This window comes from Ictalurus punctatus, chromosome 27 (genome assembly GCF_001660625.3).
Source record: "Ictalurus punctatus breed USDA103 chromosome 27, Coco_2.0, whole genome shotgun sequence".
NCBI lineage: Eukaryota > Metazoa > Chordata > Actinopteri > Siluriformes > Ictaluridae > Ictalurus > Ictalurus punctatus.
The window spans coordinates 10115919-10130618 of NC_030442.2; the positions used below are offsets into that span (position 1 = coordinate 10115919).

Genomic DNA, 14700 nt, shown 5'->3' on the forward strand with positions numbered 1-14700 from the left:
CTGAATGACACATCACGACGCGTATTGGCGCAAATCTAAAGAAAATCTGCTGTGATTTTGAAAAATTGCACGCTCATCCATATATTGTGGGGTTTGCGTGATTTTGCGCTGATTTCTGTGTGCGTAAAATCCTGGAGGGACTGAATACTCATATTGGCTTGTTGTTAAGGATTTGCATAAACAAATAATGTGGTTTTGGTGACGATCAGTAACCATACTAGATGAATGAAGTAGGTAACTATATTAGAGGTCGACTGATTGCGGGAACTATCAGGTATCTACAAAAATCCACACCGATAGTTTTTCCCGGTTGCTGGAGCGGGACATTATACAGCATGAGAGCAGCCTCTAGAGGCAAAATAAAAACTATCTCTGACTGTGGGTTGTTGTGTGGTTTTTTTTTTTGTTGTTTTTTTTTTTTCTTAAAAAACACTGGAGTGTTTTTTTCATTATTATTTTTTTTTATTATTATTATTCATTTTGGATGTCGCTAAAAAAAGTTTATTTAAAAAAAAAAAAATATATATATATATATATATATATATATATATATATATATATGTGTGTGTGTGTGTGTGTGTGTATATATGTATGGAGTGTTACTTTTTGCTTCAGTTTGGATGTATATCTTTTATTTACTTTAATACTTATTAAATATTCACTATTTTTAATATTTATTTAATTTTAAAAAGTACAGTATGTTTTCATGGTATAGTAAGTACTGTTTATTTTTGTAATAAAGTTCAGCCATGTTTTATTTATTTGAGTGTTATGTTTTCATTCAGTAGCAATTATTAATCTGCAGGTGCTGTCCAACTTGGTTATCGTTATCTGTAAAATCCACTATCGGTCGATCTCGAAACTGTATCACTAGATAACTAAACTAGATAATGCGGCATTCATTTTTCAGGTTCTGAATGACACGTGGGTGTCTTTCCCGTCTTGGTCTGAGGACTCCACTTTTGTCAGCTCCAAAAAGACACAGTACGAAGAGCACATATACAGATGTGAGGACGAGCGCTTTGAGGTAAGAGAGCACTCAAAACTCGGTTTCATTCTATTTGTTTTATCGAATTACCTTACTTACTACACGTTTCTTTCTTGGCAGCTCGATGTGGTGATCGAGACAAACCTGTCCACTATCCGTGTTTTGGAGACCGTTCAGAAGAAACTCTCGCGGATGTCAGCAGAAGAACAGGCCAAATTCAGGTTGGACAACACCATGGGAGGCTCCTCAGAGGTCATTCACCGCAAAGCCATTCAGAGGATATATGGGGACAAAGCTGCAGACATCATTGATGGTCTCAAGAGAAACCCTGCAGTCTCTGTACCGATTGTTCTGAAAAGGTAAGCTTGAGGTACATGACTTAAAAATAAAAATAACCAGTCGGATATAGTACGTTTCACAAAAGGTTAAAGTAAAGTCGAAAGCATTCCTTAAGCTGTCTAATCTGTCCCAAATGTTCTCATAAAAATTACTTTTGACATGCGCAGCTTTGATTCAAATATGTATTTTCGCTTCTTGTTTGAGTTATGTAATGGGCACGGATGCTCTAACTGTGTTTTCAGACTCAAAATGAAAGACGAAGAGTGGCGCGAGGCTCAAAGAGGCTTTAACAAGATCTGGAGGGAACAGAATGAGAAGTATTACCTCAAGTCATTGGACCACCAGGGTATTAACTTCAAACAGAACGACACAAAAGTGTTCCGCTCCAAGACATTGCTCAACGAGATCGAGACTCAGTATGATGAGGTAAGACAAATCCTGTCACTTTTTATAACCTTGTTTTTATTTTATTTTATTATTTCTTTCTTTATTTTTAAGTAAATATATGTGGATAGCTGTACAGTTCAGGATTCTTATGTGCCCTGGATGATCTGGAAAATCACAAATTAGTTTTCCTGTCTTGGACAGCAACTGGAAAATAAGAAAATGGATGAAATGAATTGGAAGCATTATTGAGGTTAATAAAAATCATAAGGTTGAACCGTTAAGCCACCAAGAGCGAGTTACAGTACATCTGTAACTGAAAATATTTCGTTTAGTCCTATTTTTCCAGGAGATTCCGACTGAGATAGAATCTGTTTGGCAAATGAGATCCAGTCAAGAGTCTTGCACATTTGAAATTTAGACAAGGTGTGAAATTGTTCTTGTATTATGTTTAATTTTTCTTTAAGTTGTACTTGGCTCTTCAGCAAGTGGTTAAGGAAATACATTAGATTAAGTAAGTAATAAAACATGCTGGTTTGTGCTGTAATGGGAAAATAATCAACGAGAGGCTGATGTGATCCAGCCTCATGTGAGAGGATGTGTGTGTGGATGTGTGTGTGTGTGTATGTGTGTGTGTGTATGTATGTGTGTGTGTGTGTATGTGTGTGTGTGTGTGTGTGTGTGTGTGTGTGTGTGTGTGTGTGTGTGTGTGTGTGTGTGTGTGTGTGTGTGTGTATGTGTGTATGTGTGTATGTGTGTATGTGTGTATGTGTGTATGTGTGTATGTGTGTGTGTGTGTATGTGTGTGTATGTGTGTATGTGTGTGTATGTGTGTGTATGTGTGTGTATGTGTGTGTATGTAATGTGTATGTAATGTGTATATGTGTTGTGGGATGCCTGTGAGACAACAGACAAAGAAGACTTAAGGCTTAAAACTTACTGGTTGTTAAAAAGTGCTGACACTGGAGACTCCTTCCATAACAGTTAAATAACATTTTATCTGTTTATTATTAAGCTTCGATTCTATGAAGGGTCCACCATAAGTACTCCTGAATGTGCTGTTATTATTGAAACGATAATGTTTCGCAAGATGCACATTAATATAAACCTGTTATTTGCCATAAAGCTGAAGTAATGTCCAAGCCCAGTCGTGCTGTTCTAGAAAAAAATAATCAATCATCCTGAATACTTCAATTCTAATATTTATGTACAACTCGTGATCAAAATATAATTTAAATAGCGGAAGTCTGTGGTTCACTGATCGATAGTTAGAGCTGTATTTTTTTTTTTTTATTATTTATTCATGGTTAAAATGAGTGGGGACCTTCAGAGGCTGACAGCATTGAGAACTGTATCTTGTGCTAATATGACAGAAAAAAAAAAAGACATTATACCGATTCTAAAGAAGATGGCTTATGTCCGGTTATGAAATTTGTGAACAGTTGTCAGTGTTCTCTTAAGCCATGAAGCATAGGCATGAAATGCGGGGTCCTGAACGGCACAGCAGAAAATCGTTTGTCCTGTTGTCAGGAGATCGTGAGCTCAAAGACAAGTTCGACAAGTGAAGACTGGAGTTAGCACCAAGTTTTAGATAGAATGCTGAGTCGTTAAGGGATTTTTTTCCCCTCTGGCTAATTTATTAACTTTATTATGTACACTTTACAATTCTGTGCAGCGGCAGGAGGCATCAGATGACAACGGCTCCTCTCCGTCGGGCCCTCACATGACTCTGCCTTATGAAGATGGTCAGATCCTGGAAGACGCAGCTGCCCTCATCATCCACCATGTCAAGAGGCAGTCCGGCATCCACAAGGACGACAAGTATAAGATCAAGCAGGTCATCTACCACTTCATCCCCGACATGCTGTTCGCCCGGCGCGGCGAGCTGTCCGACGTGGAGGAGGAAGAGGAAGAAGAGGAGCCCGATCCTGATGAAGATGGAGCAAAGAAGCCTAACGGTACAACTCAGCCCAAATCCAAGCTGCTGTTCAGTCACACAACGCCGGCGCAGCAGAAGCTCAGCACTTGCGACGAGGCCTACAACCTCTTCTACGTCAACAACAACTGGTACGTCTTCCTGCGGCTGCACCACATGCTGTGCTCCAGGCTGCTTCGCATCTACAACCAGGCTGAGAAACAGATCGAGGAGGAGACCAGGGAGAGGGAGTGGGAGCGCAATGTGCTAGGGCTCAAGAGAGAGAAGAATGACAGTCCAGCTGTCCAGCTGCGCCTGAGGGAACCCCGTAAGTCCAGCCTCGTTAGAACCATTATAACATGTGGCCTCAAGCCGGGGTGGACAAATCATAAATTTTGCCCAGTGGGCAAGTGGACACTCCTGTCCTGCTGTCCAAGCCTGTGTTTTGGTTAATGTTAAAATGAGTGTTGTAGAAATGTTTTAATTTTTTGTGTGTCTTGTTCACTCTGTTTTAGTGGATATTGACGTCGAGGACTACTACTCCGCCTTTCTGGAGATGGTGCGCAACCTTCTGGATGGCAATATGGAGACATCTCAGTATGAGGACCAGCTGAGGGAGATGTTCACCATCCACGCCTACATCGCCTTCACCATGGACAAGCTCATACAGAGCATCGTCAGGCAGGTAAGGGACTGAATCTGATTCTATCATTCTTTAAGTAATCTGCTCAAGTTGACTATTAATTAACTATTAATTGTCTTAATTAATTTGGCTTGACACAAAAAAGGAACCTAGAGCTGGATTATTTTGCTTTAAATTTTGCATTGCTGTGCAGTTTTTCTTCTTCATTGAGCTCTTATTCAGCACTATAGAGATCGTTCTTCTTATGCTATAATGGCAGCAAGTGCACCTAAAAAGCCAAGGGTACCTAATTTATGTCAGTCAGCCTAAAAAAACCCTTATATATAAAATATATTTCTGTTATTAAACTGAAACTAAGATTATATTTCACAAAATGCCAGTTGCCCTTAATTTAGTCCTTTTGGTCCCCCCTCTTTTCAGCTCCAGCACATAGTGAGTGATGAGATCTGTGTTCAGGTGACAGATCTTTACCTCACTGAATGTTCCAATAAAGCAACAGGTGGCACCACATCCACTCAGTCATCCAGGACCAGCGCCGAGGCGAGCTACCAGCGCAAAGCTGAACAGCTAATGGCAGAGGAGAATTGCTTCAAGGTATTCTCACTTGAAAGAGATGACATTTTCTTGAACCTGTCACTGACTCGCTCAAGAAAATGGACAGCTCATTCCATTCAGCCATCACACTGTGCTTAATTCAGAAGGGAGACCTTGGATTTAATGAGGATCGCAAGAAGATGAATGTAGAGGATTTTTTTTTTTTTCGGCGGAAGCTGTTCAAGTAAATTCGTTTGACCTTGCAACATGATTTTGTATTCGGGAGTGGATCAGTCATTAACTCGGGACAAGTAAATTTCATGTCCAGGTATTTTATTTTATTTTATTTTATTTATTTATTTATTTATTTTATTTTATTTTTTTATTCATAGTTGCTTGGCAGACTAATAGGTTCAACAGCCAGAGGAAGAAAAATCCCTGATCCTTGATGACTTTTGCAAAACAAACACTTTCGTTTTCTAGGTATTCTAGGGTTGTTCGCTTAGTGGTTAGCATGTTTGCCTTGCATCTCCCTGGGTTGGGTGTTCGAATCCCGCCTCATCCCTGTGTGTGCGGAGTTTGCATGTTATCCCCGTGCTCTGAGGTTTCCTCAGAGTACTCCAGTTTCCTTTCCCAGTCTAAAGTCATGCATTTGTAGGCTGATTGGCATTTCCAAATTGTCCTTGGTGTTCGATTCCTGACTCTGCCCGGTGTGTGCAGATTTTGCATTTTCTTCCCATGCTATGTGTGTTTTCCGGGTACTCTGGTTTTCTCCCCCAGTCCAAATACATATTTCCATAGTGTGCGAACATGGTTGAATTTAATTTTGTTTTTTTAGTTTGAAGGTGGTTCTTTGTGGCAGTTAAGTTTGCATATTATTTTCGATAATGACACGCATACACTACCGAAAGTTTAGAAACACTCATTCTCTATTTTAATTTTTTCCCACATTTTAGAATAATAGTCATCAAATATCCACCTACGCTGAACTCTTATAGGCTGCTTTTCAGAATATTTCACTCTAAGTCATCCGTTTAAAATATTTTTTTTGTAAATATAATCTTAGTTTTCTAATGAAGGAAGTGAATGTCAGCACAAAAATATTTGTGTCTTTCAAACATTTTATCATACACCTTCTTGTTTAAGATGTTGAGATCATGTTTAAATCATGTTTAAGATCATGAGAAATATTTCAGGCAAGTGTCCACAAACTTTTGACCAGTGGTGTATGCGTTTCACCACAGCTACTGTTCCAGAAGAGCAAGGGGAGTGTACAGCTGGCTGTAGAGCTGCTGGACACTGAGGAGGAGAACTCTGATGAGCCCATGGAGTTTGAGGTACACTGCTTCATAATTGCAATGCTTTTGATTATTTTTTTTATTTTTATTTTTTTTTAATGATTTGTTTGAAATTCGAGAAACTCACACAAACGTTTTCTGCTGCTGATTTCTTGCAGCGTTGGCAGGATTACGTTGAGAGTTACGTGAACGCGGACTCGGCGTCCCCGGAGCTGAGGGAGCAGCTCTCCCAGAAGCCTGTGTTTCTGCCCAGGTGAGGCTCAGCCCTGCTCCATCTCCTGAGCCCTGAGCCCAGCATGGCTCGTTTCCTAAAGTCCACTCAGCCTCATAGATAGATGATTAACATCATCAGTGGTCATTTAAGGTCCAGAGGTTCTGGTTCCACAGAATGTCAAGCGATTCATCATACTCGACGTGTGAACGCCATGCCACTTTTGTTAGCTGGCACATATGTGTTTCGATGGCATTCTGGAATGAGTGCAATGTAGAAATGTTCAGTGCGTGTGTCGTTTGCTTTTTCCATCCAAATAAGGACAAGCTCTTTGTGTTCTGTTTATTTCATGGACATGGGAGTTGTTAGGATGTTCATTTCTGCTGCAGTTCAGTTTGGTGATTTCTGTGCGTTTCCTTCGGTGATTTTTGAGCAGGGAAATCACGAAACTGTCCTGGACTTGGACCATGCAGGACTAGTATATAGTTTATTTATGAATCACACTGTAAGTTTGATATATTGTCTTTAGAGCATTGCTATTTATTTCAGACATTTTTGCTCAACATGAACACGTGTGAGTTTTTTTTAGATGCAAAATATGCTGCATTTAATGATTCAGTTCTGACTGCCTTTGTTACAACTGTGATGATGGAAGTAACTGGAAAAGTGCATATAATTTTAATCTTTGTATTTTCAATGTAAGTATGGAGAACTATTTTTATACCACCATTCTTAACAGACTTATTAGACAGTCATGTTCCTTTGAAGTGCATACATTAGCGAATGAAAAAATTATGTAGTGAGATTACAAAAATGGGCTCGCACTTGAAGTATTTCATTAGATTTTGCATAACCTTTTTAAGAGGCAAAGAGCATACAGATCAGACACACATTATTAGAATATAATATATCAAAAATGACAAATCTATGCCTTATGTTCATGTAATGATTTTCACAGAAATGATGTGAGCAAAATTCCTCAATGTGTTTGCTTTATGTGTTTCCTATAAATGGTTTTAAGGACTTTCTGATTTCAGTCTTTTCTCAGCAAAAAAAAAAAAAAAAAATACTGTGTTACATGTTTCAGAGATGCAGTGCGCTCCCGTTGAAGTGTGTGCTTTTGGTTGGGGTTGTGAGTTTACAGAGGGCTGCTGTGGATAGAAGTCTAACTTGCCATGGTGTGTGACTCCCATACAGCTGTATTTCAGATGGGGGAGCTTGTCAATAAAATGCTGGTCTGAATTGTATCCTCAAATGTGCGTGTATTTCTTTTCCAAAGTTTAAGCACTTGCATGGGAGGATGTTTTTTTGTGGATTGTATATTCATCCGTTATTTTGTGGTTTGGCTTTGCATGTCTCAATATGTGTAATGCCAAAGATGTTTTTTGTTTTTAACTTTATATATATATATATATATATATATATATATATATATATATATATATATATATATATATATATATAAAATCATATACAAACTGGCAACTTGTTTTGCCAAAGATTTTTTACTTACATGTGGTGATGGTGGTTGTGTTATTTATTTATTATATTTTTAGTTCTGTGCATCTTCTTATGGGTGTGTGATTGGGCAGTTTAGGTTATTTAACCCACATTTCACATTTATGTTGCTTCACAGTTTGCCCTGTATAAAATAATGCAACAACAACTAAAAAAAAAAAAAAAAAGCAAGCAGATTTTTTATGCATGGTCATAATCAAGTTTGAACTGCTGATAATTACATTAAAGTAACTCCTATCGTGGCTTTTTAACTGTCATTTCTTATTTTTATTGAGAATTGGCTAGTGCATCTCAATTTCTGTAAAGTGGAGTCCCGAATACAAAATATTCATGGTTTCAGTCCCCGCTCTCACCTGTAACCTGTTTGGTAAGTACATTTCTAATTTTAGTATTTATTGAAGCGGGGATTTTTTTTATTTTTTATTTTTGAACTTCTATATTTATTTTCTCATTTTCATAGTCTGAATTCGTACTTGATCAAAATCCGGCTTGCCACGGATATGTGCTTGTTAAAAGGGAATCTCTGACTCAAACGGAGGTGCACTGTAGACTTTGTACATAATCCCGTTTATGATTATGATTGGGTGTTTTCTTTCTCATCACACTGAGAGGCTGAGCCTTGGTGCGTGGGTTACGTGATGTACTGCAATACATGCTGTGACAGACGGCTTTGCAGATAACGTTACACCTTAATGCAATGTTTCCTTTCTCTTTGTCAGAAACCTCAGGCGGGTCAGGAAGTGCCAGCGAGGGCAGCACGTCCAGATGAGAGAAGCGAGCGAAGCAGCTAAGAAAACCGCCGATGGTGCAGAGGACCCCAAAATGGAATGCATGTTTAAGCTCAACTCGTACAAGATGGTGTACGTTATTAAGTCAGAGGATTACATGTACAGGCGCACAGCGCTCTCGAGAGCCCATCAGGTATGCAAATGATTGTGACATTTAATTTCAGCGCTCCAGATGCTGAGCTTTATTTGGAGTAAAGCTTTGTTCAAATATTAGGAGTTTAAAAGCCTGTGGCGATGAAATCTGATCTGTTTCATCACTAGTCTACTGTTATTATCAGATTACTTTCTTGAGGCACTCTCTCTCTCTGTGTGTGTGTGTGTGTGTGTGTGTGTGTGTGTGTGTGTGTGTGTGTGTGTGTGTGTGTGTGTGTGTTCTTGCTACGCTTGCTTCTAGTACCTGTCGGTCTAAATAAACAGGTGCGGCTTCAGATCCCTCCAATTTAACTTGGCATAAAAGCATATATTGAATTTACTTTCTTTCATATCGGACCACGTTATAGGCTACTATGCCGTGTTAAACCCACATCAAACAACCCTGTAAACCCATTTAACACTATAGCACGTCGTAAGCACATTGAAAGCTTTTTTTTTTTTTTACATTGGATCATTGATTACTTATAAAGAGATGTGGGGGGAGGAGATGTATCACTGGGATGTTTGGTTTTTTTTTTTTTTTCCTGACCATCTGCTCAGGAGCTGCTTAATTGAAAACGGATTAGGGGTAGAATTAATTATTTACGGCTGATCGCTGCAACTCGTTTATTTTCACAAGCAACGAATTTGTTGTTTCTTTGGATTTTTATTCCTTTGGATTGTTATTAGTCAATTAGTTGGATCGCATAAATATATCAAATAGCAAAAACTAAACAACAATCAAACATGACGACAAAACAATTGACAGGTGAAGTGAATCATTGCTTATCTCTCTGCAAGGGTGCCTGTCAAATGGAGGATATATTATGCAGCAAGTGAACAGTCAGTTCTCAGAGTTGCTGTGTTGGAAGCAGGAAAAATGGGAAAGCGTAAAGTTCTGAGCAACTCTGACGAAGGCCGCATTGTGATGGCTAAACGACTGGGTCAGGGCATCTACAAAACGCCAGGTCTTGTGGGGTGTTTTCCGGGTATGCACTGGTTAGTACCTACCACAAGTGTTCTGTTAATTTGATTGGACGCAAATACTAAGTAGCATAAACTATTTACTAACTAGGCTTAATTAAATAACAGTTCACTAACTACTATAACGTATTACTGACATTCATCAGACACTCTGTCAGAGCATGTGAATATTAAGTGCAGGTGTAAAATGTAAAAGTTTTTTTTTTTTTTTTTTTTTTTTTTTTTTTTTTTTTTTAAATTTATTTTTTAAATGTCAGTGTGTCCCCAACAACCGCCATCATATAACGGCTACCAGCCGTGGAGTTTGAAGGCTGTCACATGCTTTCTTTGTGAAGCTCAATCCACATGCATGAGCTCATAGGTCAGTCATGGCTAGTCTCACTGTGATTGATAGGTGAGAGAGAAAGAGAGCATAATATCCCGCCCATCTAGAGAGCACAGTCTAATTTGTTTTCTTGGACTCCCAGATGGCTCTGTGGCATTGTCAGGATTCAAACTCTCAATTTCAGGGCAATAGAGTGAACACTTGTCGTTACCAGACACTTTCATTTCTGGCTACCAAAATCGGCCGTACATCAGCGTTATAATATCAAGTGATGCTTGCATAGAGGTGCCAATGTCTACAGTTTAACTGTAGCATTCACAGCTTTTGTGACCCCTTGATATGGGGGACACCTGTAAACTACACTTTTCAGCTAAAGTAGTGGTGAGAGCACACACGAATAAAATTCAACTGATTGAAAAGCCAACTCGCAGCAAATCTCCTTGCATTTCAGTGTTGATTCATTCTCTCTCATTCTGATTCACTCTTCTTTTAGATGAATTTGTGCCAGCTTTATGTAGGTGAATTTTGACCTGTGAGATTGTGAACCTCGGTTTTAGGGGACAGTAGTCTCTGTTCAGTAAAAGCGTGAGGATAATATATGCAATTTACCTTTCGGGCTAGAGCCATCTCTTCCCCTGACCTTCATTGGTGTTTTGTGTCAATGTTTTTGTCCCTTCCTGCTAGGATTTGCTTCACTCTGAGGGGCAAAAAAGGGTGCTAAACTGTACCTTTCCTTGTTTCTGGTTGTGGTACCCTTATCTTTTGTACATTTTTTAATATGTATCTTTCACCTGGTTATAGTGAACCTTTAAAAATAGGTTTGAGGTACATAATTCCCTCAACCTTTCTAGGTATAAGATACATACTAATGGTACAAAAAGGTGTTTGCTTAAGTATACTACTTAGGGAAAGGTACAGTTTAGTACCCTTTTTGTGTAGAGTTAGCAATGCTGGCACCTCTGATCCTGTAGTTCCCTCTGTGATGAATAAAGTTAACTGTCTGTCTGTTGAAACTTTTTCTGGGTGTAGGAGTTCAAGGTTGTTAAACTGAGGCTGGAGCTGAATTTGTTAGAAAGGAGCAATGTTAGTGATTTAAAGTCTGTTATCAAGAGCGTGATAATCATGTGTGTCTATTCCTGTGTCCAGTCCCACCAGCACGTCAGCACACGTCTGCACCAGCGTTTCCAGACCTGGCTAGACGCATGGAGGAAAGATCACGTGGCCAATGAGCTGGCCACCGACAATCACAAGTGGCTTATGGGAGAAAGCCAGGAGGGGCTGCGGGCCTGTAAAACGAGCTGTGAACCTTGTATCCTTCACTTCCAGAGCATCAACAGATACCGGGTCACCTACAGCAGCACTCCATAACACCCCTCTCTCTGTCCTTGTGTCATTTCAGAGAGCTGGTGCTGTTTTAATATTCTTTTTCTTTTTTTTAAATTTTTTTTTTTTATTTTACTTTTTAAGAAGAAAGAAAGTTGACTGGAGCAGCACTGAAATTGAACGCTGGTTGCCATGGAGCTCTTTTCAGACTCCTGAATCTTGTCCATTTTTAACTTTTTAAAACTTTTAGATGGGAACTTCGTGGCACATCTTTATGATCTTTCAGTCACCATGGAGAAAAAGTCCTGCCCCCCACCCCCCCGCCATTCTTTTTTTATTTAAATTTTTTACTTATAATTTTTTTTGGAGTAATTCCAGACGGTATTCAAAGTCTGAGGCCACTCATAAAGATGTACAATTATTATCACAGGTCAATGTGTACCGTTTTTCATTTCTAATATTGTCTTGTGAAGTTAAGTTGTAGATTTTTAGCAATATGCCCCCTTTTTGTTTGAAGTTTTTTTTATTTTTTATTTTATTTTATTTTTTTCTTCCTTGGTTCGATGTTAACCATGCCCTCAGAAACACTATTGCGAATTGCAGCCAGACTCGATTTGTGGAATAAATAGGATACCGAATGCACTGACTGTGAAGAAAGCTCTATCTTTGTATGAGATCATGCAGCGTGGTCTGACCTGACGACGTGAATTTGTACAAGTCCATGTAATCGGTCTGTGCACTTAAATATTTATACACCCCCGAGGATAATCATGCATTAACGGTTGTCTAAGATACCAGCTTCAAAATATGACAGCAGCCACAGAATATCTGATATTGTAAATACCTTGTATATAAGCCAGACTGTTTATATTCAAATGAACATTATAATGTAGTTCACCTTTTAGACTTTATTATCTTAGCAGATGTGACTGATGCTGGTCTGTATATTATAAACAATGACCTTTTTACCAAAGGAAGTTATTGTTAATGTTTTTTTTTATTATTATTATTGTTTAATTTCTATTCTTTTTTTTCTTTTTCTTTTTAAATCTGCCTCATCATCCTTTTGTGGTCGTGACTTGTCTGGACTTTTAAAGAATGTTCTGTATGTAGAATTAATTTTTTTTCTGATTTATTTGAAGGATTTTTACTCCACCGTATATGGAAATTTGTGATACTGCCCGTGCTAATATAATACTTAGTAGAAATTAGAAACTATTCACAGTTCTTGTCCTGTTTTGCCTCCCTCTTCTAGTCCAAATATGAAAAGTTGTGAAAGTTTCATTTTGTCACACTTTTCTTGTGCACCATGCGGTGATGACTGCTGAGACGTACGTAAAAGCAAATTAGAAAAGAAAAAAATACAGTGATGGCATGTTTCTATGTTCTCATGTACAGACTTTTGTATTATTCATTATTGTTTTAAAGATTGAAATAAAAAGTTGTAGTTAACAGTAAAATTCACAGGGGAAAAAAAATTTCCCGTCTCCTGTCATTAATTATATTCCGTATGATTTTATAGTACATCTATAGTAAATGAAAAATTTGTGATCCTTAACACATTCCGTCACCAATTTCTCACTATAGTGGCTTTGGGTTGTAAAGCTGCTATTAAAGGGTGCGGTATTCCTCTTATAGATGAACAAGTCTTGTCTTATAATTGCTACCAAGCTGCATTTATCTGAGCTCTCAATTTTAACTATGAAATAATTTCCTGTAAAAACTTTAATTTTAACTAGAATTTACTTGCTGTAATTGTGTATAAACAACAGCAGAGGGAGTATTTGGACAATTTTATCAGGTAGAGTAACAGGCATGTTCAACGTTGTTCTGTACCTTTTCGGTGCACATTATTTCATCTATATTTTAAGGCACATACACCGGAGAAGAAGAAGAAAACAACATTGTCATTGTGAAGTCTGATCTTGTCCTTCATTGACATTCTCAATCATCTAAAGAATTTATTGTAGGCTGATCGGCATTTCCAATTGTTTGTAGTATGTAAATGTGTGCGATTGTGCCCGGCGATGGGTTGGCACGCTGTCCAGGGTGTCCCCCACCTTGTGCCCCAAGTTCCCTAGGTTAAGCTCCAGGATCCTGTAGGATAAGCGGTATTGAAAATAGATGGATATCACACTAATACACAAGTATGCTATTGAATGTGCACTTTTCAACCACAATTTCCAATTCTATTTACTGTCTTCCCTGTAGCTCTAAATCTAGACAGTTCTTATTGAAACAGCTGTTTGAGTAGACCTTGTGACAGAAGCTCCTGAGTCCGTGCCCCAGTAATAAAAGCTTCTTTTAAAGCTGTTTTCCTCCAGTCATCTTGATCCAACATTGAGGTCAACTAGGCCTGCACAGCATTTTTTATACACACCATGGAGCGTAGTTTAATTATGACTGCTTAACTGTATCATGCAGTACACTGGTCTGCATCTTGGTTTATCTGCTCTTTTATATGTGTTTTTCCTTTAATTTGTCAGTGGGGAAAAAAAGGTAGATATGGCTTCATATGTTGGTCCTTTAATTTTTATTGTGCCACAGCACTGTTGAATTCTCAAATACAGTCGTGAAAAAATAAGTACACCCCATGGAAATTGTTGGCTTTTTTTTTTTATTTGATCCTCTTTGAAATGGTGCCTATTAATAAAGTTGATCTACATGAACAAAACCACAAGGAAAATTAGCTTTTTCAATCATTTATTCAACAGAAATATCAATAGATGTGATATTCTTCTGTGGGAATAGTAAGTACACCCTTGGCATCAGAAGCTAGTATTGCCCCCTTTAGCAGAAATAATTCTTGAAGGCGTTTTGCATAATTGACCACTCTTCCATGCAATATTCTTTCAGTTGCATGATGTTTGAGGGTTTTCCTGAATGTACTGCCCGTTTCAAATCCTCTCATAACATTTCAATGGGATTCAAATCTGGGTTTTGAGTAGGCCATTCCATAACCCCCCATTTCTTGTTTATGACCCATTCCTTGCTGGATTTGTTAGTGTGCTTAGGATCATTATTCTGTTGAAATGTCCACTTTTGGTTCAGCTTCAACTTTCGGGCAGATGGCCTCACAATATCTTCAAGCACTCTTTGATATGATGCAGTATTCATAGTTGAATCAATGAATGCAAGCCGTCCAGTCCCAGGGGCAGCGAAGCAACCCCAAACCATAATTTTTCCACCATCATGCTTCACAGTTGGTATGAGGTACTTCTCCTGAAAAGCTGTCTTTGGTCTGCACCAAACATGTCTACTGTTACTGTGGCCAAACAACTCTATCTTTGATTCGTCTGTCCAGAGCACATAATTCCA

The 14700-nt window shown here is 38.5% G+C and overlaps 1 protein-coding gene across 4 annotated transcripts in view; it reads left to right on the forward strand.

Moving 5' to 3' along the window:
• The window catches only part of sin3ab (SIN3 transcription regulator family member Ab), a 29856-nt gene extending 16996 nt beyond the window's left edge, over positions 1 to 12860 (forward strand). For 2 of the 4 annotated variants that reach the window (XM_017458414.3, XM_053676674.1), the window contains exons 12-21: positions 911 to 1027; positions 1109 to 1347; positions 1570 to 1753; positions 3387 to 3954; positions 4142 to 4311; positions 4690 to 4863; positions 6048 to 6140; positions 6260 to 6354; positions 8550 to 8751; positions 11206 to 12860. In XM_017458414.3, coding sequence (XP_017313903.1) covers positions 911 to 1027; positions 1109 to 1347; positions 1570 to 1753; positions 3387 to 3954; positions 4142 to 4311; positions 4690 to 4863; positions 6048 to 6140; positions 6260 to 6354; positions 8550 to 8751; positions 11206 to 11427 — 2064 coding nt within the window. In that variant the 3' untranslated portion in view covers positions 11428 to 12860. Of the gene's footprint in view, positions 1 to 910; positions 1028 to 1108; positions 1348 to 1569; positions 1754 to 3386; positions 3955 to 4141; positions 4312 to 4689; positions 4864 to 6047; positions 6141 to 6259; positions 6355 to 7399; positions 7560 to 8549; positions 8752 to 9551; positions 9750 to 11205 lie in introns of those variants that run through there. The other 2 variants (XR_001810845.3, XM_017458416.3) reach the window with 2 other exon arrangements.
• The last annotated feature ends 1840 nt before the right edge of the window (positions 12861 to 14700 follow it).